This window comes from Mirounga angustirostris, unplaced genomic scaffold, assembly GCF_029215605.1.
Source record: "Mirounga angustirostris isolate CCGP_5_RB_7025 unplaced genomic scaffold, mMirAng1.0.hap1 SCAF_9, whole genome shotgun sequence".
In the NCBI taxonomy this organism is placed as follows: Eukaryota; Metazoa; Chordata; class Mammalia; order Carnivora; family Phocidae; genus Mirounga; species Mirounga angustirostris.
In genome coordinates this window covers 131,438,317-131,463,980 of record NW_026991717.1, presented here as the reverse complement: position 1 = coordinate 131,463,980, position 25,664 = coordinate 131,438,317, and the positions used below count along the sequence as shown (strand labels likewise).

Below are 25,664 nucleotides of genomic sequence, written 5' to 3'. Positions count from 1 at the left end.
TTTCTTCTTTCAAAAGGTTTATAGAAAAGATTCTAGCTCTAGAATATCCCTTTTTAGTATCAAAAATATGAAAATTCCCCCTTTAGGAAATCATCAAAATAATAATGAAAATTAAAAAACAAAACCCAATAATTTATAAAAGCATAACAATGACTCATCCTTTACCATATGCAAAATTACACATATTTCCTCTTTAAAATAGAACTTCATTTTTAATTACCATGTGATTATAATGCATTGTCAAAATTTTTTTAAATAATAATTTACTTGGAGTTTATTTTTTGTGTTAAACCACAAAAGAATATGTCTCTAAAAGTACCATTTTTTGCCTGTTTAAGTATCTTGGATCATTGGTAGGAAGAGGATGTTTTAAAAATGGAATTCTTTATTTTTTTTAAGATTTTATTTATTTATGAGAGAGAGAGAGCACAAGAAGGCAGAGGGGCAGAGGGAAAGGGAGAAGCAGACTCCCCGCTGAGCAGGGAGCCCGATGCGGGGCTCGATCCCAGGACCCTAAGATCATGACCTGAGCCGAAGGCAGATGCTTAACTGACTGAGCCACCCAGGCGCTCCTAAAAATGGAATTTTGTGCATCCAAATATAATTGATTCTAAAGCATGTAAACTTCTGTCTGTGGACTTCCTGTTACTGTTATTCATATTACTAGTAATTAGTCAAAAGTGAGTTGTGTTTTATGAACTTGCCACTATGGTCGCTCCCCCTCTTCTTCCTTCATCCGCGTTCTCACTCTCCTACAGAACACCCACTGAAAATATGGTGCTCTGTACATCAGAGATTAGTGATCTATTTTTAAATGTGAAAGCACACCACTTAAATGTTTTCTTGATAGACAAGGAACAAGCATGTAATTTTTTTAATTGAAAAGATCTGTTCCATGACTGTATAGAATTCATTTTCACATGTTTTATTCTTTGATAACTGGCCATCTGTCATCCCATGAGTCTCAAATGAGGCAACTGTCCTCTCCAACAGAATTTAAATTTGCCTTCCTATTTTACTGATAAAAAAGATACTTATGTTGCTTAATTCTTCTTATTTGTTACAAACCTTTTCTTTCAAATAATCATTTGAAATGAAGAATTGTCAGATTATTTAGGACATTCTACTATAGTTATAGCCCTAAATCAAAATAAACTTTGGAGAGATGAAAATGTGCCTTTGTACTAACATCTTCATAATAAAATAACTTTCACTTGGACTTTTAAATGGCAGAGTATATTATTTCCAGACTAAAAGTTTAATTCCTTTTCCATTGATGTCATATTTTAAGATCTGATTATATATCTTTTGATTTATATTTACGTGGCCCTGGCTTTCTGCTTAGGCAAAATCCTAAATTCTAGGTCAGCAGCAGACAAATTTAGAAGCTGGCTAACATTCCTGGTGGGCTGCTTTGTACTTTTCAAACTGGACCCCATACTCTTGAAAGATTAAGAAAAACTACATCAAATTAGTTTCAGGTGGGACTTGAGATGAAGCTGAAAGGCCCTTGCTTCCTGCCACCCCTCCCCATGCACACCCAACTCCACTCGGAGAGTAGAGTCTCCTTCATTTCAAGAACGGTGGCTAAGGGAGTCCTCTGCCAGCCTTAATATAGAGTAAACTGAAGTCATTTCCAAAGGCTCAGCAGGCTCAGTGAAGCCGGGGGCCAGGGGTGCTTTTCACGCCTCTGCACATAGCGCAGTGCTTGGCCACAGAGGGGCTCAGCAGTCGTTTGCTGAGAGACTTCTCCCGAGTGCAAGCGCGTGGACCCCAGCTCTGACTTAGTGGTGGTGAACCCTACATTCAATCACGTCCACATTTTAATTCCATCACAAATTCAGGATCAAGCATTGTATAATAGAACATTTAAGAAAACTTTTAAATATTTTTGCTTTTCTTTCCTCCCACTTTATTCATTTTTAACTTTTGAATGGAAGGTGTAGAAGATTTTTCTTCTTGGTATGAATGAAGCCTTCTGCGATGTCTTTTATTTTAGCTGGAATAATAGTAACAAAGCAAATGATGTTGCAGATCTGAGGAATAATTTAATAAACATAAAGACACATAACAGGTTTTGTCAGGATGTCTGAAGACAATATAATTGGAGTCACTTACTGTGGGTACTAGCTTGATAGACTAATAAAAGTGATGACTGTGCATCAGACAGCATTTATTAAATGTGTGATAAACACAAAAACAATACAGTAAAGCCTTAGTGACCGAGAAGGCTTGGCAGATGAGGGATTCAAGAGAACAGTGTTTTCTGAATAACTGAGGGATATTATCCATTAAGCATCAAAAAATGTTTAAATATTAATTGTTTTAGAGAAAATATTTCTGAAATGTAATGTATGTCTTTACCATGTCTTCTTTCTTTCTTTCTTTCTTTTTTGAAGTTTTTTTTTATTTATTCAAGTAATCTTTACACCCAACGTGGGGCTTAAACTCACAATCCCAAGATTAAGAGTCACATGCTCTTCCAACCGAGCCAACCAGGAGCCCCTACCGTGTCTTTTTAATAGGATATACTAGAGACAGCTATTTTATTTATGACTATTCAATGGACAGATGTTTACCAAAGCACCTACTATATGAGTGCACCAGGTTTTAGGAATAGAGTCATAAATAAGGGGGACACATAGTCCCTGCCATTAGGGAATTATGGCCTAATGGGGGAAGAAGACTTTGAATTTCTAATACCAAGATGCTAAGTACCAGAAAGAAAAAATATGCTAGCAGAAAATAGAAAAAGTCCTAACTTCAGTTTGGTGGCACATGAGGGTGGTATCTCCAAACGAGGAGTAGGTGCACATGAGCCACGTCAGAAAGGAGGTTGATGGAGGAGGTAGAGGGCAAATACCATGAGAGAGAAAAATGTAGACAAAGACTCTGACGTGGGAAGAGGCGTGGTACAGTCGAAAAGTGTTTCACAGGACATCATTACAATTGAAATAATATAAAAAAGCGTAAGGCAGAGAACAATAGTACGCTGACATCCAGCTCCCAGACCCTCCCCATCAGATCTCTCTCTGCATTTGAATCCAGTATCATCGTATAGCTAGATACATAAATGGCATCCCCAAGTCCCAGGACATTATCACGAGAGACTAACTGAAGTGTTTGTATCTTGCAGAATTTATTGTTCACTGATGAAAATGACAATTTGGAAATTAAAGTAATCGATTTTGGGTTTGCACGCTTAAAGCCACCTGATAACCAGCCTCTCAAGACGCCCTGCTTCACCCTGCACTATGCGGCCCCCGAGCTCTTGAATCATAATGGCTACGATGAGTCCTGTGACCTCTGGAGCCTGGGCGTCATTTTGGTGAGTTCATTTCCCTAGGGCCATTAAACCTAGTCGGTTTCTGGATGGCCTCTTACCTGTCCCTCTCTCTCTCTGCTGTTTTTCTTCAAGTTGTGGGGAAAATTGGCAGATTGGTGTACAACCAATGAAAGTTCTGACCCAAGACTATTTCCCTTTTTTTTTTTTTTGACATCCAAATGTCCAACAGACACATGAAAAAGTGCTCAACGTTGCTCGGCATCAGGGAAATCCAAATCAAAACCTCAGTGAGATACCACCTCACACGAGTCAGAATGATTATTTCCCTTTTTCAAAATTTACGTTGGAGACAACATAGGAGCTTTTATTTTGGTTTATTTTGAAATATTGAAGGCACTATGTTTTATGTGCATAAGAGTTTATATAGTTGTTTTTTTTTTTAAGAAGCAATAGTATATTTTCAAAAGATACGTTTTTATTTCGGTTTATTTTGAAATATTGAAGGCACTGCGTTTTATGTGCATAGGAGTTCATATAGTTTTTTTTTTTAAAGAAGCAATTTTCAAAAGATAGGCATATTGGATATAATGTGAAAATAGCAAACTGACTTATTAATAGGAAAACATTAAAAAATACATTCTGGGGCACCTGGGTGGCTCAGATGGTTAAGCGTCTGCCTTCGGCTCAGGTCATGATCCCAGGGTCCTGGGATCGAGTCCCACATCGGGCTCCCTGCTCCTTGGGAGCCTGCTTCTCCCTCTGCCTCTCTCTCTCTGTCTCTCATGAATAAATAAATAAAATCTTTAAAAAAAAAATACATTCTGTGAGATTTTCAGATGAAAAATGTAATTAAAGAAGATAATTTAGGATAAATTAACAAATTAATAGATAAAGAGAGAAATATTTATAGTAACTTGTAGTAATCATGGTAAGCATGCTTTTCACAAAATGTCCTTGGCTGTGGTGATCAGAAACAGAACATTAAGCTAGAAAAATCTTGGCATGTTTCTTCTCAAAATAGCTTGACTTTTTCTGCATGTAATTTGTAATGCATAATCTTTGAGAGAAAATTTCAGACAAATACAGAAAGATTTTAAGGAACAAGTGAAATCACTCATAATCTCATTGTGTGGAGATGATGTGCTCAAGCTCCCCCGCTCCCTAACCGCACCCCCCGCCGCCTTCCGCCACCATGTTATGTGTGTTTTCTGTCAGCTATGTGGGATTTTTAACAAATGAGATTATATTACACATGTGGTTTGGGCCTCCAGAGTACATTTAACCATTTCTTTACTAATGAGCAGTTAGTGTTTTCCAGTGTTTCACTAATTACAAACTACGCAAATGAATTTTTTTTTTTACATATGTGGCTGAATTTGTCTCATTATTTCCTTGGAGTAGACTCCTACAAGAAGGGCATGCACATCTTTATTTTGACATATATGCCTGGATTTCCTTCTAGAAGGTTTAACAGATCATGCATGTTCTCATCAACTGTATGCAAATACATCATATACTATCGATTTCAATCTTAAATTATTTCCTACTGTTGTTGTAATTTGCATACATTTCTTTGATGAATATTCAGTTTTGAGCATCTTTTCATGTATTTGGACATTCATATTTTCTTTTTTATGAATTGCTGTTTATGAGCTTTGCCCATTTTCCTGTGGGGAAATTTTTCTTATTTTAAAGCTCTGTGAAGAATTTTAATCCTTTGTCTGCCAATGACAAAAAATCGATATTTTTTTCTGATTTGGTTATTTGAAAACTTTGTTTATAGTAATATGGGACTTTCTTTTGGGTTTTAGGGCGGTTTAATGGAGAATTTTTTTATTTCTATGTAGTAAGATGTCAGTCTTTCCCTTATGATATGTGGCTTTGATGTCAGATTATCCCTCCACCCCTACCCCAACCCAAGATGATAAAAACATTCTCCTAAATTTTCCTCTAGAATTATATTTTATTTTTATACTTAAATCTGTACTCCATCTGGGATTTATTTTGGTGTCAGCTTGTTTTCCCCCAGTGGCTAGCCAGTTGTCTCTACAGGATGGTTCTTCTTTTATTTTTAAGTTTTATATGGTCTTCATTTCAGCAATTTTAAGTCATCATTTATAATTTTCAAACTAAAATTAAATATTAATGAATACGATCTTTTAAATAAAAATAAACAACTAACTTCTATAGATTGGAGAGTTTCGTGTTAAGGACTTAAACCTATTCCATATTCATTAGCATTCTCCTAAAAAATTAGTCTAAGTCAAAAGGAGCTTTCCAACTTTAGTAGTAATATAAAATTACCCCTTGTAAAAGAGCCTTTACTTTAAATATAGGTCAGTTATAATCATCACCCTCTTTAAGGTTTTAAAAGACAGTCTTAGACACGCGGACAGGTATTTTCAAGCTTCTGAACGCCGTATCTGTGGAAATAACTTTGTGTAATGGCATGGATATGGAAGCCATGCTTCTCTCTCGAGCTACTTGTCAAGTTGTTAAGACAAGCGGGGGACAAAGAACCGCTTAAGTGATAGCACAGAAGTACAACCACAATATCCAGACTGTGGGAAGTTCTACAGGAGAAATAACCCAGTTTTTCCTGTGACAAAAAAGATAGCCCGAGAACCTATAAACTAAAAGACGCTTCTGAAGCAATATTTACACTTACTTGAATTCTGATTCAAGCAAATTCTAATTTCAATCCTATTTATTAAATTCAAACTCTAAGTCATACAGATGTAATTGTAATAGATATATACAATGTATGTGACACAGTTGCAAAAATCTGAATATTGATTGGATACTGAATGATATAAAGGAATTACTGCTGATTTCTTTTAGGTGTCATCATGGTGTTGTGGTTGTGGTTTTTAAAAAATCTTTGCCTTTTAGAGATACACAATGAAATACAGACGAAGAACAAAGTTAGCACGTGCATTAAACGGTGCTAAAACAGAGTGCTTTGCAAACTTTCCCACATGAATGAATGCATACCTCCAGAAGATCTAGATACAAAGCCTCAGTTATTCCATAGCAAGCACAAAGTTTATTTGGAGTCTCTGATTTGTCTTAGAAATCTATGGCCTTTTGCGGCCCCTGGCTGGCTCAGTTGGTGGAGCGTGCAACTCTTGATCTCAGGGTTGTGAGTTCGAGCCCCACATTGGGTGTAGAGATTACTTAAAAATAAAATCTTAAAAAAAAAAAAAAGAAATGGAAATCAATGGGCTTTTTGTGTGTTGTATCTAATAAACATGACTGTGGCTATTATAATATGAAAATAATTTACATTACCCCCGTTGAGTAAAACAAATACTCCAGGAAGCTGCATCATGTAGTCTCATATGGCTTGACTACAACCCAGTCTGCCTCGTGGATATGCAGTCCCTGTCAGAAACATACAGGACTTTAATTAAAATAGAGCTTACCCAGTGTCTTAGCTTGGTCCTGCCATAACAAAACGCCACCAATTAGGTGGCTTGAACAACAGAAATTTATTTTCTCACAGGCTGGAGAGGCTGGAAAGTCCAATACCAAGATGCCAACAGTGTTAAGGTCTGGTGAGGATTTTCCCCTTGGGTTGTAAACAGCCACCTGCTGTCTGTATCCTCACATGGCCTTTCCTCAGTGAGTGTGCCTGGAGAGAGAGCATGAGTGAGCAAGCTCTCTGCTGTTTCTTTTTATAAGGACACTAATCCCATTGGGTCAGGACCCCGCCCTTATGACTGCGTGTAACTTTAATTAACCTTCATAAAGGCCCCTGTCTCTAAATATAGTCACATTGGGAGTTGGGTCTTCAACATACGAATTTTTTTTAAAGATTTACTTATTTATTAGAGAGAGAGAGACTGTGCATGTGCACTTGTGAGCAGGCAGAGGGGCAGAGGAAGAAAGAGAGAGAATCTCAAGCAGACTCCCCACTGAGGGAACCTGAAGCAGGGCTTGATCTCATGACCCTGAGATCATGACCTGAGCCGAAATCAAGAGTCAGACGCTTAACCAACTAAGCCACCCAAGTGCCCCAACATATGAATTTTGGAGGCAAGCAAGCATTCAGTCCCTAAAACAAAGTATTTATGTAGGATAGGATTATGTGCCACCCAATGGGTATATATAATTCCACTTAAAACATAATTCCTCCAAGTGTTTTATTTAGGAGACTTTATTGTTTTACTTTTTTCTCAAAATTTCATTTTGGAAATTTCAGACCTAGAAAAAATTTGAGAGAATAATACTGTAGAACATCTAACATTTTGCCACATTTCCTTTTTCTTTCTCTCGAATTCTGTCTTGTGTGCACACTCTCCGTGTGTGTGTGTGTGTGTGTGTGTAGGTACATATATATGTGTGGTCACGCAAATATATAGATATATCTTTATGTATGTAAATACTTGTTTGCCACACCATTTGCAAACAATTTGCCTGCACAAAATTATTTTTAACACAAGTTGATTGCTGGATAATCAACTAAAATTGTAAGATCCTGGAGTTAAGAGGAGCCTAAAGTTTATTTCTACCTCTTCTAGAGCAGGGATCTTTTCTACAAGGTCCCTGATCACCGGTCTCCTTTAAATACTTCTAAAGATGGAGAATTAGTTTTTCTGCCCAATAGCCTGTTGCATTATTACACATCAGAAAGCAAGAAAACTGTATTTATAAAGGTTACATTTTTATATTTAGCTACATTCATATCCTTTAGGAATTAGGGTAGGATTAAGAAATGGAATGTATTTTGGAAAACTGTTTGGCAGTATCTACTGAACATACACAGACCAAATGACCCAGCAGTTCATCCTCAGGAATAAACCCAAGAGAAATTGTATTTTTATGTTCCAAAAGATGTGTATAAGAAAAAAAAAAAAATATATATATATATATACATATATATATCATGTTTCAAAAATATCCCAAACTGTAAACAAATCAAATGTTCATCAACAATAGAAAGGTATTCTAATCTGGGCTACGTAGAAAGCAGAACCTGAAGCTAAAGTATGTTTCATCATGTTCCTAAGGAGCATAATCCCAGGAGAAAGAAGAAAGCGGAGGAAGAGCAATTGCAGAGCATGCACACGTGGCTTGCTACCTGTTGTATAGTGCAGCTGATCACTTGAGTTCATGAACCAAGACCTCTAAAGAAGCAAACTGCAAGTTTGCAGGGTCCGAAACATGAATTTTTTAAGTGGGCCATGTACCCATAAAATCTAGATATGGGGGCAGTGCCTGGGTGGCTCAGTCAGTTAAGTGTCCGACTCTTGATTTTGGTTCTGGTCATGATCTCAGGGTCGTGAGATCGAGCCCTGCATGGGGCTCCACGCTGGGCATGGAGCCTGCTTACGATTCTCTCCCTCCCCCTCTGCTCCCCCAGTTGCGGTTTCTCTCCCCCCCCTTCTCTTTCTCTAAAAAAAGAATCTAGGTATGGGGGACCCAGCACCAGCTGATGGTTCAATACAATGCTCAAGGACAGAGCTCCAACCCCACAGGGTATTGTCCTGAGCAGGTGCCTTCACTGAGTTTTTCGTGTTCTAATAGACCATCTATCAAGCCAACCCAATTTCCTTTCTTGCTCCATCAGTTGGTCATCGGGAACCCCTCCTCAGTGAGGCCATTGGCTTGAGTTAAGAAGTGTTGATGCAGCAGAGATAGGTAACGTACACCCGTGGATGTAACTTACTCCTGCCTTCTGGACCTCCTAGGGCTGGTTCTAAGTGTGCCATGTCCATAGTACATGGGGTTGCTGCTGCGACTTCATGAGTCAGCACAACTGCTCATCCTAGCACACGATGCACTGCTCTTGGTATCCCTTCTGTGGGCACGCAAGGTCTACTAGGAACCAGGAGCATCCAGGAGCTCTTTTTCAGAGTAGTTCTCTGCCACAGAAGGCAAGAACCCCACCCCAGAATCCTTCACGTCTGCTCTGCGACTCTCCTCGTGCACTTGCCAGAGACTCTGCACAGCATTCTTACCTTTCACAGATACCTCTACCGCAGTCGAGTCAGCCAGATCCTAGGGCCTCGGTAGCAGGGTGGTTGTGTTACAGCTGGGACTTGCTGCGGAATCCTCTTTACTCCGGGCCCCACTTAAAACTGGTAGCCTCCGCAGTCACTTGATAAACGGATTGGAGCAGTATTCTCGAGAAGAGCGATATATGCCGTCACCAAAATCCCAAGAAGCCCACTAAGTCCTGTGCCTCTTTCTCAGTGGTACAAGGTACAGCAATTTGTCTTTCAGGGGCAAGTCTCTATGCCCCTAACCATGGGAGCTCTAAAACGTTCTTACCAGTGTGACAGTTCCCTGAATGTTCGTCCAGTCTGTCTCCCATCCTCTGGTGTTCATGTGCTTAGAAGGCATTTAGGATACGCTAGTTCCTGCTCACCAGGTCTCCCTTCGTGAAGACATCACTACAGAGGGCCAGCATGGGGTTCTTGAGAATGTCGAGATGGTCGAGGGCCTAACAGACTGTATTATAACAGAGTGGGAGAGTTCGGACAGCTCTCAGACAAGACAGTGAAGGCTGTCCTTGCCACATAAGGACTTACTGCTTTGATCTTTCCTATTGACAGAAATCAAGAAGAATCTAATGGCCAGATCAGTAGGTGCTTATCAATGCCAGCACCATATTGACTTGTACCACATTCAGCGTGGCAGCTGATCCCGGCTGGTCCATTTTAGCCAGGGCCCTCAGTTCCTTTGGTGTGGACACTCTTCCCTGTTCTCCTAAATTCTTCCTCCCCAGGGACCGCACTCCTTGATGTGGTTGTGTATTAGCTTTTGCTTTAGACTCTGCTCTGTGGGGAACCCGGGCTAAGATAGTTGGTGCCAGCAGTGATCTAGAAAGTGGACCTTTAGGAAGGGACTTTAAAGTTGCGTGGCTCGCTGTTCTGATTCCCCCACTTTGCATCAGGAATGCGGTCCCTGCTGCCTCCCAACCAGAGAAAGAGGAGGCAGGGAAAACAGAGTGAGGTTGGGTGTCCCACCGAGCTGGCTAATGCTCTTACCAAATGCAGTGGGTTGCTCAGTCCTGTTACATTTATTATAAAGCTGAAGAAACAGTCTAAGAGAGCTTAACAAATTTGCCCAACTAGTAACTAAACAGCTAGAAAACAGAAGCTGGTAAGTAAAAAAGCAGGAAGCCAGGTGTGTCTGACTCAAAAGCTCATGTTCCCCTCCCGCCGTGTGTCTTGTCTGTGGAGTAACATGGCAGATGGCGGAGGCCCTGGTCACACCTCGCGGAAAGTTACACCGTGCAGGGGGGGGATGGTTGCCAGCTCGAAAGAAAAATGGCCTTCTAAGGAGCCCGAGCAGCTGGAGCGCCGTCAGGGGGGCCGAGGAGCTGTGGGTGCGGAACGCGGGGCGGGAACCCCGGGGACCTCCGAGGCTGAGCCGGGCGGGCGGGCGGGCGGGCGAGGGCGGAGCCTGCAAGGTGCCGGGGCCGCGTCGGGACGTCTGCGCAGGGAGACGCCGGGGAAAAGCTGTAGGCTGCTGAGCGTCACTGTGCGGGGAGGGTAAAGGAGACGAGACTGAGGGAGGTGCTTGGTTTTCTTAAATAGCTGTCGTTGGTCTTCGGGCGTCTTCGCAGTTCCCTCCTTACAACAGATGTCTTCGCGTCAGCGTGCTCCGAGTCAGTGCCCGGGGTCTCTTCTCCTCTTCTCCTCGGCGCCTTCGGTTTTCACGCCCTCCATCCTGGCGAGCCCAGCTCTGTCCTCTCAGGCACGGCGTTTCCGTACAGGAAGTCCGAGTCCGCCGGAGCCTCCTGGTCTCTGCTCTCCTCAGAGGAGCCACGTTTCTTCCCTCTTTCTGGCGCCTCACTCCTTCGTGTTCAGTCCTCCCCGCCCAGGGTTTGTGGGCTGCCCACCTAGTTGGATCTCCTGCTGTCCCCTCTTAATGTCCTTTTTATTGTCCGGTCTGGGAGCGTCCATGTTTTCTGAGGGCCGGTGCGTCATGACGGAGCCTGCTTGTCACACACGTGGCCGCAAAAGAGAAATGGCCGAGTCCTTCCAGGTCCCTGGGACTTCTCGCTGGGTGCCCACCTCCTCCTGAGGGCTGGGCTTGGAACGGAGACCCTCCTCTGTGTGCCTTCGTGAATAACTGCCGTGGTGGGCGGGCTCCTACTGAGAGCGCCAGCCCCTGCTCGCTGTGCGGTGCTTCCGGGGGCTCTGCGCTCGGACACTGTCGCTTCACCCCGCCGTTCATGGCCGGGTGTCACCTCCGCGGGCCCGTAAGTCTCTCAGCGAGCAGAGAGAAAACCCTGCAAGAACTCTGAAGTCTATATTCAGTCTCTGCTGCAAAGACGAGCCCTACTTAGCTTCTCAGTTTTTCTGTTGACTTTTTAAAGGGCAAAAACCTTAAACATAAATTTTCAAACACATGGCCACAGTGAAAACAGGTGGTTGTAGAGAATTCAATTTAACGCCACGATGAGAAAAATAAAATTAAAGTTGGTCATTGGTCTTCGGGCCATGTTTGAAGCCCTGGGCGCCTGGGTGGCTCAGTCGGTTGGGCGACTGCCTTCGGCTCAGGTCGTGATCCCGGAGTCCCGGGATCGAGTCCCGCGTCGGGCTCCCTGCTCGGCGGGGAGTCTGCTTCTCCCTCTGACCCTCCCCCCTCTCGTGTGCTCTCTCTCATTCTCTCTCAAATAAATAAATAAAATCTTAAAAAAAAAAAAATGTTTGAAGCCCTTAACCACAGTTAATGTCCTGAGGAAAGGATGTATGGAACTGAATAGAAAAAAAAAAGTTATTGAAAGGTTCTGCTCTCTCTCAACTTTCTGTTAATATTAGTACTATCTTTTCTGAAGTAGTTGGAGTATCCTTGTTTTGTTCTTCTTGCTCTTTAAATTTTGATCTAATAAGCTGTCTCACTTTATTTACAAGGCTTTGAAATGTGTTTGTTGCTTCAGTGATAGAAGTCTACATAATCTTTTAAACCCAATAATGCTGGTCGTAGTATTTGGTAAATTATGCTGATGAAGTTAGTAATGAAATGACTAGCATGGCTTTGACAGTGACTTTGGCAGACATTCTGTTTTGTTCCTTTTTTTTTTTTCTTGATAGTATACAATGTTGTCAGGGCAAGTTCCATTCCAATCTCATGACAAAAGTTTGACATGTACCAGTGCGGTGGAAATCATGAAGAAAATTAAAAAGGGAGATTTCTCCTTTGAAGGAGAAGCCTGGAAGAATGTATCCCAAGAAGCTAAAGATTTGATCCAAGGTAAGACTCTAATGAAACTTTATATCGTGTATAATGTGTGGTGATTGAAGTGGAATCCTACCCATTCACATATATCTGTTAATTACTCAAGAAATTCACGTGTGTTCTAGAAGGTGTCCAGGTTGCTCTACTGAGCCTTATTTTCTTCTTCACTATCCCTTAGTAATCTTATCCACATCTGCAGGGTCCACAGCATCTCAATCTAACACCTCCAAAGTGCACTGACACTGTTTTACTATCCTTTCCCCCAAAATATGCCCCTCCCATCCCCCTCTTGCACTGCCAGGCAGCCAGAATGGGCGTCACCATCCGCCCCCCACCTTGCTCGCCTTCCACAGCCAGCCACCCAGTCCTGCAGTTCAGCGTCCGGCCTCACCACCCCCTCGTCCCCATTCACGTGGCCGCCCTCAGTTCCCGCCGTCCCTTCTGTCCTGAGAGCCCACAGCCCCTTTCAGTTCGTCTCACTGCCTCTGCCTTTACCTGTCCGGTATCAATCAGCAGAGCGACCTTCCTCATATCCAGATGTGATCGTGCCCCTCTTCTGCTAGAAGTCCTTCAGAGAGGCCCCCGTTAGCTTCAGGTCAGACTGCCGTACGGGAGCATTTGAAATCCAGAGCCTTTCAGGACCTGGCCCTGCCTGCGCAGGCCTCCTGCTACCCTCACGCTGCCTTTGAATTCTTCAAATGTGCCAGCGCTCAGATTCCCGCATGATGCCACGCTTGCTCTTTCCAGTCCTGGGGCACCCCTCTTCATCCAGCCCACTTGTCTTCATCCTCCAGGACTCAGCTTCTGGAAGCCTTCCAGGGTGACTACACTGCGGTCAGAGCCGTGCCCTTGGGTCGCCGACACACTATGGGTGGGGATGTTGCTATTGTGCTTGTCTCCTCATGCTGTCAGAGCTCGTTTTTGTCTGTGTATCTCCCCATAGCTCCTCTTTGGGTCTCCATCTCCACATCTCTAGTGCCTTACTGCACCCGCTGGCTTGTACAAGGTGTTGGTACATGAATGAAGTACATCTAGGCATTCCCCGTTCCTGTGGAGCTTCCCAGTCTTTGTGTTGGGTGCCAATTTCCTCCTGATTGAGAAGCCAGTTAGCCTGCAGTAGACGTAGGCTATTGTGGGCCTTGTCATTAACATTCAGGATTTACTAGGGGATTGAAATGTATATGAAAATGTAATGACCTTGGTAGAAGGTTGACGCCTTATTGAAACCATTGTGTCATGTGAACCTAACTGAGATTTATGTTTGAAACAAATCATAAAATAAAAATGTCTTGGGGCGCCTGGGTGGCTCAGTCATTAAGCGTCTGCCTTCGGCTCAGGTCATGATCACAGGGTCCTGGGATGGAGCCCCGCATCGGGCTCCCAGCTCAGCGCGAAGCCTGCTTCCCCCTCTCCCACTCCCCCTGCTTGTGTTCCCTCTCTCGCTGTGTCTCTCTCTGTCAAATAAATAAATAAAATCTTAAAAAAAAAAAAAGTCTTAATTATTCCCATAGGACTCCTCACAGTCGATCCAAATAAAAGGCTTAAAATGTCAGGCTTGAGATACAACGAATGGCTTCAAGATGGTAGTCAGCTGTCCTCAAATCCTCTGATGACTCCGGACATTCTAGGATCTTCGGGAGCTGCTGTGCAAACCTGTGTGAAAGCAACCTTCCACGTAAGGCCCTGCGCTCTGCACGTGGCAGGCGGGTTTGAAAAGGAATCAGATGTGTTTACTCCGTAACTTCTGAGACGCACTCTTAGTAGTACATTTAAAAGAATGTGTTATTTTCATTCTAGGTGTGTTTTTATAAATCTCTCCATGATATAAACACATTTATTAAAGCAGAAGGTATGTGGGGGACCGAGTCACTGCTAACCCACAAAATACTTACTTGACATTTTGGATGAGTTTGTGAGTGAGGCAGTAGTTTGATATTTGAAGAGTTGAAATTTTCAGTAGATAATGAATACAATATGCATGATATTGGAACTTTTATCTCTCAAAGAGCCTCACTCACTTTCTCTAAAAGCTGTACGTAAACGTTAGGAACTAAGGCACGTGTCCCAAGTCCGTTCACTCCCTCAGCAGCCATTTATGCATTACATATCCTAGAGACCGTGAGGGATAGGGAATAAGAGTATGTGTGCATTTGTGCCGAGCAGATGCAAATGCTTGAAGATAATTGTATAAGGAATAGAGGAGTTAGGGAGAAGTAAATTACCTCTGAAGGGATTATCTTGAGAGAGGAAAAGGGATAGCGTTTCTTTTTCAGCTGCAGAAATGGATTAAAAATTAATGAACTCGGATATGTTGAGGTGTGAAGGGATTAACTGCAAGAGTTTGTACAGATGATCCTTCCCGGTGACATTTGATGCAAAGCTATCAAGAGTGACACCCAAACTTGAGGCTAAGAGAAGTGGGGACAGGCAGCTGTGAGGAGAAAGCCAGCCTGAGGCGGGTGGAGCTGAGCCTCTCTGTGCAGATCAAGTATCCAAGATATACCCCAATTACCCCGACCTGGAAGTGGAGAGGAGGGCCCGTAACAGATCCAGTCTGCTCTGTATGGGGTTCTGTGGGCAGAATTTTAAATCTCAGACACCAAACTAGTAAAAGTAACAGGGGTTGAGAGGTTGGTGTTTTTTATTGAAAGGTAGCACTAACTTCTTCGAAAGATTTATGAGAATCCTAACTCCTGAACAGCCTGGCTGGTTTGATTTAAACAGAGCCCTTGAGACTCTTCCCATGAGCTTCCATACCCTGACAGGAGGTGTGCAAATGGGATGGTTTTCAGGACCTTGTTCCCAGAGCAACTTGCAGCTGGGGTTGCCAACTGAAAGTTGTCTTCTGCCAGAAGTCCTAGCTTCCAAGAGAACTTGGATCCCTTGACCTTTACAGGGGCTCCCTTTCTTTCTCCCCTAGGCCTTTAACAAATACAAGAGAGAGGGGTTTTGCCTTCAAAATGTCGACAAGGCCCCTTTGGCGAAGAGAAGGAAAATGAAGAAGACCAGCACCAGTACAGAGACACGCAGTAGCTCGAGCGAAAGTTCTCACTCGTCCTCCTCTCACTCCCACGGGAAAACCACGCCCACTAAGACCCTGCAGCCCAGCAACCCCGCGGACCCCACTCACCCAGACACGCTCTTCCAGTTCTCGGACTGAGTGGTGCGGGGACGGTAGGAGTGTCACCGATGATGACCCGTCTGCACCTCGAGTGCCCTCAGCATGTGCCTGAGATGATGTCTTAACGCTTTTCAAACCGTGTCCTGTTGGTCTTCTTGGAAGCTGCCTCTTAGGGAATTTTTTCAGGAAAACCCAGTTGGTTATCCTTGTCCAAAAGCACGGGACAGAGAATGTTACTGTGAATAGAGCACCTGTTATACCGTTCAGCAGCCTGGCATGATGCCAGTGGGACTGTTGTGGAAAGAGCAAAGGTGTCTGTCTGTAAATCTAATTAGGGACTGGTTAGGTTTGAGCTGTTTACAGAATGAGTCGCAGGTTTTTCAGATGTCTGCCACCAAGAGTCACTCGTACCGTGATGATGATACCTTTTGCTTTGCCTTGTGGAGAGCGTGGGTTTTTAAGAGATTTGCACCCCCTCGAACAGTGATTTATCAGAGGAAAGGGTCTGAGGGTTTTCAAAATGATTCTGTAGTGAATTGTATGTGTGGCGTACATTTATTTCTTGAGAGAGGATTTTAACTTATTGTCTTTATTTTATGGTTACATACGATGGTAACCTATTATTATTAATCTTTTTCTAAAAAGTAAAAAAAAAAAAAAAAGTACAGGAACTTAAGGTCCCATGCTCTGTATTTGGGATCCGTCTGAGATGCATGCTAAGCTACATATGTTTTTAATTTTGCACTGCTCTTTCCTGGCGATTTGTTTTAATGGTTATTGCAAAATAGTAAGGTACAGGTCTCTGTTTTAAGTAATATTGCACTTTATGAGAGAATACGAATAAAGCAAACTATTTTGTAAAGTGCACTGTTTAAAGCATATGTACTGCATTTTGGCCGGTTTTTCCATTATCCACTTTAAATTTGTCCTTGCATCCCCCTTTCTACCTTGTATGCGCAAGCGGAATGGGCATAATCGTAAGCCACTTAGGCACCGATACGAAGAAAATCTGAAGGGAAATTCTGTGAAACACTGTGCTTCACGTTTGTACATTGTGTTGTGCTGCCACAAGGCGCACCCTCCTGTAGGCAGATGTTATGTACATAGTATTTTAGAATCATGACTATGCCTTGTCTTGAAATTTTTCTGTTAAATTTTAAATCCAGAAAGCATATTTTATAAACTTATGCAGAGCACCTTTATTGCTCCAAAGTTCTGAATTCCTACAGAAAACAAGTGCTATGTGATGAAGACATTTCACTGAAAGATTGCTGCGTTTTCAAATACGATTAATTCATTCCCTATGCAAAAAAAGAAGTGATAGGATTTGTATGTTGTATTTTCTTTTAAAGCCATCACACAAAATGTCAGGACTGAGAAAAGTGATCTTGGCTATGTTTACAAGAATCATGCTTAAAAAGATAATGCCCGACCTGTTTATTTTATCATTTTTGTTAATGATAACCTCTTGAGCATTGGTTTGGAATTTGGGCATGATATTTATTTATTCCTTTCTTGAGATGATAGCAGCATTAATTTCAACCAGTTATGAATACTTAAAATATTGCGCTCTATGTAATAGTAGTATATTTATTACTAAATCAATGTATATATTAATAGCACAGGCAAAAAAATGGCAAATATTAAAATATTTTCAAAATATTGTATTATTCTGTTCACATTTTTGTTCACAGTGGTTATTGGAAATAACTTTCTATACTTTTCAGTGGCCCAAATGGCTCCATGATTCTCATGAGTCAGTGAAAGTTTTGTACCCCTAGCTTGCAATCTTTCCTGGTCATGATGGGAAATCTTTACATGAATTATTACCAACCTGTAGCAAATTCACAGAATGTGATTCCATCCAGGTGCAGCGATTTAATAACCAAGAAAATGTCCATTTATATCTACAGTTATATTAAATAGGTTTGGAAATGTCTAAGTTAGCTCTTCAGGTCATTTGTTAAACTGTGCATCCTGGTAGGAAATACTAGTTGTAAAGTATAAACTAAAGGGACTTTGTTGCTAATGGAAAATGATCCAGAAAAATAGTTAGCATACCCTAAGGATTGTTGGGCGTCATTGACTCCCGGAGAGTGAAATTGAGGGGTTTCCTTTTCCTCTGTTCTCAGTGCCTCTTCTTCTGCAGGACCTGACAGAAAATGGAATGGGTGAAAAGGCAGGCAGAGTAACAGGAGGAAGGACAGAGAAGGCTAGTCCATCACAATGAGGCTCCCTGAATAACCCAGAACGGGCTTTTGGAAGAACCTCAAAAAACACTCAGAATGGTGCCCCCTTGTCAGGTACCTTCATCCTCACCCTGCTTACCAATGCCAGAGAGACAGCTCCGATGCTGAGTCTGCAGCACTTAGACTGTGTACAGGCTCTTCGTGGCTGGTGACTTGCACTTTGAAATTCACAAAGCTTTCACTGAGTCATAGCAGGAGTAAACTAAAAAACACTTCAAATGAAAATGTTCAGTGAAAGCACTCTTTTTTAGTATTAGGAGTAAAAAAGAAGTAGATCTATAAAAACCAAATATAGACATAAATTTATATAATATTAATTTTGGAGGTAAGGCCAAATCACCTCTCCCCTTTTTCCCTGAGTGATTTTATTTGCATGTAGTTTTCACACCATCCTAAATCCCGATGCATATATTTTATGACTACATATGGCTGGTTGAGAGTCAAGCAGGTAATAGATGAAATACATTTTAAAAGACCGGTTTCTTCTACTTCTTAGGCCAGATGCTGTGGCTGACTGAGTTAAATTAGCTATTTTGAAGTTCATGAATTCTTCCCAACTTCTATAAAACAATGAGTCCGTGAACCCCCTGGGACCGAAAATCAAGCCACCTGGAGTTAATTTCAACATGCATCTTTGTGTTGGAGTTGCAGATTCATTTGCCCAGGAAAGAACGCTTTTTAATATTTTTCTATTGCTACCGATTTCTTAAATAACTATGTAAAGGCTACATGTAAAATACAAGGTAAGTTACTTTAAGGAAGCTTGTGAGGATAACAGTAACTCTTTTTTTATAAGGGAATTTCTTTTGTATCTCACTTTACTTTTTTTTTAAAGTATACAGTTGCTTGTCTACTCATTTCCCGTGCTGCCATTTCAAACGCTGTTATTATCATATTTATGAAGGTCAGGGTACCTCAGAATGGTGGGAGTCTCTAAACTACTGGCCCCGTTTGTGCCTTCGGCCATCTGATTACTTCGAGTTTGCACGTGGTGGCCAATAATAAGAACAGGATTTGGATATTCATTTTATCACACTTGTAATATTCTTTAAGATCTAAATAAATAAGTTAAATTCTGATGTGCCACTTACACCGTATCAAAACAATTGTCTTATAGATGAATTCTCGTAACATAATGAAATACCATACAATTATTATGACTTTGGCCCCTCAGATGTCCTTCACCATGACACCCGGCTTCTGGCCTGTCATCACTTCTATCCCCTACATGAATGCCCATCTGCACTCGATACCATTGTTTGGCACTAAAAAGAATGTAGCAGGCTCTCACGAAATTCTGAATTTAAGTGCAAGTCATTCCAAAACTCCAAGAAAGGGAAAGTAATCAAAAGATAACAGAAGAAGTATGCATAAATAAATATTTTAAGTCTCATCTACTCAAAGGAAATAGCTGCTACAGCAACTTAGAGGTTTTATTCGCTGGCTGTTTAAGTGACTTCCCTCCAAAGTTGTGACATTCTTTGGGGAGAATATTTTTCTTGAGAGCAGTTATTTAAATCATGTGTGTATGAGGACAACGTGTCTTTTCAAGGGGGCAGTATTTTCCATCCTAAGAACATGGGGTTAGCCCCGTTTCACTTCTCATCTTCAGCATTTCTTTCTTCTGAGCTTTCAAGATCTCGCTTCTGAGCCCTGTTACTTGGCCACCCAGCTCTCTGTTAGGTTAACTCAGTAAATGACGGTTCCCCAAGGGCATTGTCCACCTTCTGGTTCATGAATTCGTGAATGAAGCAGGAACCAATATTTTACATTTTCCTACTAGTAGAGAGAAAAGGAGTACGAAACTGAAGTATCTCCCAATTCCATCTGTCTCGACTTGTTTGCACTCATCCAGATAGGTCCTGTTGACTGCCAGCCATTTCCTATCCACGAGGACTTCCGGCCACATGGTAAAAAGCTTGTTATTTTGCATCTAGAAGACTTGGATGAAAAACAGGATTCTTGGTAGTTACTCATCAGGCTTCATATTCCTGGCGTATTTCCGCGGGGATGGGTGGAAGGACATTTTGTGATATTTTTCTAGTTGGAGTGCTGCTTCAGTTATCAAGAGTTGAATGCTTCAGATAGGTCAAGCTGGTATTTACCACAGCAACTTCTCTGGACCATAGGCAACTGGGATAATATTCAGCTCTGTGTCATTTCCATTGCTTTACAATTTTAATTTGTATGGTTTTATAAAAGTAGTCTCCACTAAAACAGATTCCAGTTTCATCCTGGTTCCTTCCCATATGGAGGAGTTGTTATCTTTTCATTGATGTTTTAAAGCCCTATACTAAGAGGGGCACCTGGGTGGCACAGTTGATTGAACTTCCGACTCTTGGTTTCGGCTCAGGTCATGATCTCAGCTTCATGAGATTGAGCCCCGTGTTGGGCTCTGTGCTGAGCGGGGAGTCTGCTTGATATTCTCTCCCTCCACCCTGCCCTCCCCTCATGCTAGCACACTCTCTCTCTCTAAAACAAACAAACAAACAAACAAACAAAAAGCCCTATACTAAGAAAGAAGAATAAAATAGAACAAAAAAAAAAATGCCATGACTTGGAAAAGGAAATTTAAGTATGAACAGAATACTACAGATTTATTTTTCTGCTATTTCCGCTTGTAGGTAGTTGGGATAACCATTGTTTCTCTTGTTTTCTTTGTTTAAAATCCAGTTAGGTTAACGAGCTTGACATTCTTCACTGCAGTTTTATTTTTAACTTTCTGAGAGGCTGGTCACGGAAAATGTGCACTGTTGTGTTGAAAGGATGTGTGACAATTATCCTCATGAAAGACTTGGTGGCTATGTAGACATTCGATCATTTATAACAGTTTATTTTAGGTACTCTAGTGCGAGCCTATTTGCTAAAGTTATAATTACCAGTAGAAGGAGAGATTAAATGTATAATCATTCTCATTCTTTTGATGAATAAGAAGGGAAATACAAAGGTGCTACATTACACATAAAGTTAATGCTTTAGTGCTCAAGTTCTGAAAAACATCCTAAGAACTTTAGAAGAAGAGGAAACCACATTGATACATACTCAAGAATTTTTGAAAGACTGGCATTTTAATGTATAGCGGGTGTACTTCTGTCTAAACAGATATGTATCCTTGGGTTTGGAATTGCTGAAAATAATCTAAGCTGCAATAATCTATGTAACTATGTGTATTCTTCCTCAGTTTACAGAAGGACAAGAATTTGTCTTCCTAGAAAGTAAGTGGAAGATAAAAAGATGAAAAACTTTGTTTTTCTTCTGGGTGAACAATGAAGAGGCGAAGGATAGTCCCACCGTGGTTCAGCTGAATGCAGGCCACCCATCGCCATCTGTGGTGTCTTCCCTGCCTGCAGTAATTGTACTGTTTCTTGCTTTGTTTTCTGGCTTTCCAGTTGTACGACTGCATGCAGTAATGTTTCCCCACACTGATACGTCCCTCACTGCTTCTTAACATATCCAGGTATTGACTACTGTTTATAGCTTGTAATTGAGATCAGAGAAGTACTTGATTGGGGCAGAGAAGGGAGCACTGGGGATGAAAAGTATGTAGGAATAAGGAAATAAGGACACTGTGTGAGAAAGTGAGCAGCCCTACATCTCTGAGATACAAATAATTGACAGGAACATGAAGAGGGCTACTTTATAAAAATGCTATTTCAATAGCCATTTATATAAATGTCTTTAATAGTTTTGTCTGCTGGGTGGATAGGTGAACTTATTTAAGATGTCTATACAGGCTTTGTAAGGTGGTTATTTTTTTCTCGGAGGCCCATGTGATTGCTTTCTCCTCACCATTTCCCTACTCCCTCCCCAACTTATCCTGCTGCCTGCTGTCCAGACCATTGCCATTCTGTGGCCAAAGAGAGCAGTTCAAATGGAGTACTAAGACTACATATAGGTAGTGATCATATTCTTTAAAAATTTTAATGCAGTATGGCATATAAAGTGCACAGATCTTAAGCAGACAGCTCAATGAATGTTTATGTATGTATGCACCCTTAAAACCATCCCCTAGCTCAAGATGAGGCTCCCAGTCCTTACTCAGACTTAACCACTGTTCTCACTTCTGTCTCCACAGATTTGTTTGCCTGTTCTTGATCTTCCTGTAAATGGAATCATAGTCTAGTCTTTGGTGTCTGGTTTTATTTGATGATCATGATGTCTGTGAAATTCATCTACGTCATTGCACGCAGCAATGACAATAGTGTGCTCTTTTTCATTATTGTGTATTCTTCCATCAGATGAGTATATCCCAATCTATTTATCCATTCTACTGTTGATGGACATTTGGGTTGTTGATAACTTTTAGCTTTGATGTCTAAAGCTGTCATGAGCATTCCTGTGCATACCTTTTGGTGGGTATGTGCATTCATTTCTCTTGGGTTTATACTTAAGAAGGAAGCTCACTGAATCATAGGATGGATGTACATTTAGCTTAAAGGATATTGCCAAATAGTTTTCAACAGCGGTTGTACCGATTTACACTCCCACCCAACAATGTGTGAGAGTTCTGGTTGCTCTACATCCTCATCAGTCCTTGGTACCATCAGCCTTTTTAGTTTTAGCCATTCTGTCAAGTGTGTATGTCATTGTGGTGTTGGGCATTCTGACAAGTGTTGGTGTTCTACTGTGGTTTTAATGTGCATTTCTCTGAGAAGTAATGATGAGTAGAACACCCTTTTATATCTTTATTAGCCATTTGGGTATTCTCACTTGTTGAATGCCTATTCAGGTCGCTTCTTTATATTTATTAGGTTGTCTGTCTTTTCCCTATTGATTTGAAGGTTCTTTGTATCTTATTGATATGAGGTTTTGTCTGATATATTGTTATAAATCTCTTCTCTTTGTTTTGCTTTTTTTCTTTCTAATTAATGTCCTCCAATAACCAGAAAGTTCTAATTTTTATGAAGTTCAATATATTGGTTTTTTATGCTTAATGATCTTTGTGACCTGTTTCATCAGTCTTTACCCAAGGTTATTATTCTTCTAAAAGCTTTATTGTTTCACCATTCACATTATATCTGTGATCCGTCTAGCACTGATATTTGTATATGGTATGAGGTGTAGTAGTCAAAGTTCACTTATTCCATGAGTGTTCACTTGACTTAGCATAGTGTCTTGAAAATCTCAGTGCATTGCAGTTATAACTTTTATAGTCTTCCCATCTGGTAATGTAAGATCTCTAACTTTGATTTTCTTCCAGATAGTCTTGGCTACTCTTAACCCTTTGCATTTCCGTGACAGATAGTCAGTTTCCTTGGGGAGGTTATCTATTAGGGTTTCATTGGTATGGCATTGTATATATAGATCAATTTCAGGAGAATTTTATCTTCTCAATTTTGAGTTTTGCAATCCATAGACATGGTACATCTCTCTATTTACTTAGGTCTTTAATTTGTCTCAGCAAGGTTTTAAGATTTACATGGAGAGGTTAGATTTATTTTTAGATTATTGAAGTTTATATTTTATTATCTATTTTCTGTTAGTATGTAGAAATATAATTGGTTGGGGTATTTTTTAGATTTTATTTACTTATTTTGAGAGAGAGAGAGTGCATGAGCTGACGGGGGGCAAAGGCAGAGAGAGAATCTCAAGCAGACTCTATGCTGAGTGTGGAGCTGGACGTGGGGCTCGGTCTCACAACCACAAGATCATGACCTAAGCTGAAGTCAAGAGTTGGATGCTTAACTAACTGCACCACCCAGGCGCCCCTATATTTGTTTTTTTGTACTGCCTTTGCATCTAGCAACCTTACTAAATTCACTTTAATTATGCTAATTCTATAGATCCTTTTGTATTTCTTTATGTATACATTCATGTCTTCTATAAATAATGATAGTTTCATTTCTCCCTTTCCAGTTTTTCTTTTTTTTCCCTTACTGAGTCGACTAGGACTTCTAGCAGAATGTTGAATAGAAGTGGGACAGCAGACCTCTTTGACTTGTTCCTGAACTCAAAATAAGAATTCAGTATTTTACCATTCAATATGATGTTTGCTGCAAATTTTTAAAGAGATACCACTTACCAAATTAAGGGGTTTTTTATTCCTAGTTTTCTGAGAGTTTTAATTACATGATTTTTCTACCTCTATTGAGATGATCATGTAGTTTTTCACTTTTGTTCTCATATAGTGATTAATTACACTAAATGATTTTCAAATGTTGCATTCTTGGAACACACACCATTTGGTCATGATGTATTATTTTTATATATCAGTGGATTCAATGTGCTAGTATTTTGCCTAAGATTTTTGAGTTGTCTTTTATTTGGAATATCTAGTCCATTTATATTAATGTGATTGTTGAATCCTGGTCCCACAGTTAGTTTTCCATTCCTCCCATTTCCTCTTTGTTCCTCTATTTCTCCTTTTCTGCCTTTTTTTTTTTTTTAAATAAACCAAGTACTCTCTATTACCCATTTTTTTTCCTACCATGTGAGTATACTGGAGATTTTTTAAAAATTCATTTAGCAGTAAATTTAGAGGTTACAGCGTGCATCTTTGACTTACCACAGTCTACCTGAAGTTGGTACATTCCCACTTCCCAACAATACAAGAATTGTTTCACAGTGTAAATCTGTTTACCCCTCCTTCCTTCTGTGTTGTTGCCATGTGTTTTACCTCGATCTTCTATGTATGTTTTAAACATTACAACTCATTATTTTATTTATTATTATTATTACCATTATCTATTTTAAAGAATCAGTATTCAATTTTGTTTACCCACATATTTACTCTTTCTGATTTTTTTTAATTTCATCCTGCCTTTTTTTACTTCTGTCTCAGGTTGTTTTCCTTCTGCCTAGAGAATTCTCTCTCCCTCTCTTTCTTTTTTAAGATTTTATTTATTTATTTGAGAGAGAGAGCACAAGCAAGGGGGAGGGACAGAGGGAGAAGTGGACTTCCCGCTGAGCAGGGAACCTGACATGGACTCGATCCCAGGACCTCGAGATCATGATCTGAGCCAAAGGCAAATGCTTAACTGACTGAGCCACCCAGGTGCCCCTGGAGAACTCTCTTTAGTATTTATTTTAGTGCCAGATCTGCTGTCAATGATTTCCTTAGCTTTTGAATTTTGAAACTTTCTTTTGCCTTTATTTCCTTTTGTAACACCTTTATTGAGATAAAATTCATGTAACATATTGTTCACCCACTTAAAGTGTACAATTCATTGTTGCCTTTATTTTTGAAGGATATTTTTGCTGAGTATGAAATTCTGGGTTTAGCACTTTCAAGATGTCATTCCATTCCATAAGTTATGTGGAAAAGTCAGCCATCAGTCTTACTGTTACTCCTTTGAAGGTAATATATTACTCCTTTGAAGGTAATATATCTTTTTTCTCTGGTCAATTTGAAGATTCTATCTTTGCCATTGATTTTTAACAGTTTGACTGTGATATACCTATGTGTGGATTCTTTATCTTCCCTAAGGATAGTAAACTTGTTTAATCTTTTCATTGATGTTCTTCCTTAATTTTGGCAATTCCTAACCAGTCATTTTGCAAATAATTTTTCCATCCTACTGTCTCTCTCCTCTTTTCTAGGATTCTTCCAAACCTTTCACCATGTTCCATATGTATCTCACAGTCTTTCTGTGTTTTTCTGTTTCTTTCTCCCTGTTCTTCAATCTATGTAATTTTTACTGATCTGTCTTCCAGTTCATTTATCCTCTGTCCTATTAGATCTAATGAATTTTAATCTTAATTTCATATATTGTATTTTCATATCTAAAATATTCATTGACTTCTATAGATTCCAGGTCTCTGCTGAAATTCTCAATCTTTTCCTCTCTATTCTTGTACATATTAATCAAAGGAA

General features: G+C 40.5%; 1 protein-coding gene across 3 annotated transcripts in view; it reads left to right on the top strand.

The window, feature by feature from the left end:
* Positions 1–23,973, top strand: part of RPS6KA5 (ribosomal protein S6 kinase A5) — a 184,413-nt gene extending 160,440 nt beyond the window's left edge. The window contains exons 14-18 of one of the 3 annotated variants that reach the window (XM_064571484.1): positions 3,137–3,328; positions 12,337–12,496; positions 13,993–14,156; positions 15,402–18,594; positions 21,033–23,973. In XM_064571484.1, coding sequence (XP_064427554.1) covers positions 3,137–3,328; positions 12,337–12,496; positions 13,993–14,156; positions 15,402–15,641 — 756 coding nt within the window. In that variant the 3' untranslated portion in view covers positions 15,642–18,594; positions 21,033–23,973. The other 2 variants (XM_064571485.1, XM_054513842.2) reach the window with 2 other exon arrangements.
* Positions 23,974–25,664: the final 1,691 nt, after the last annotated feature.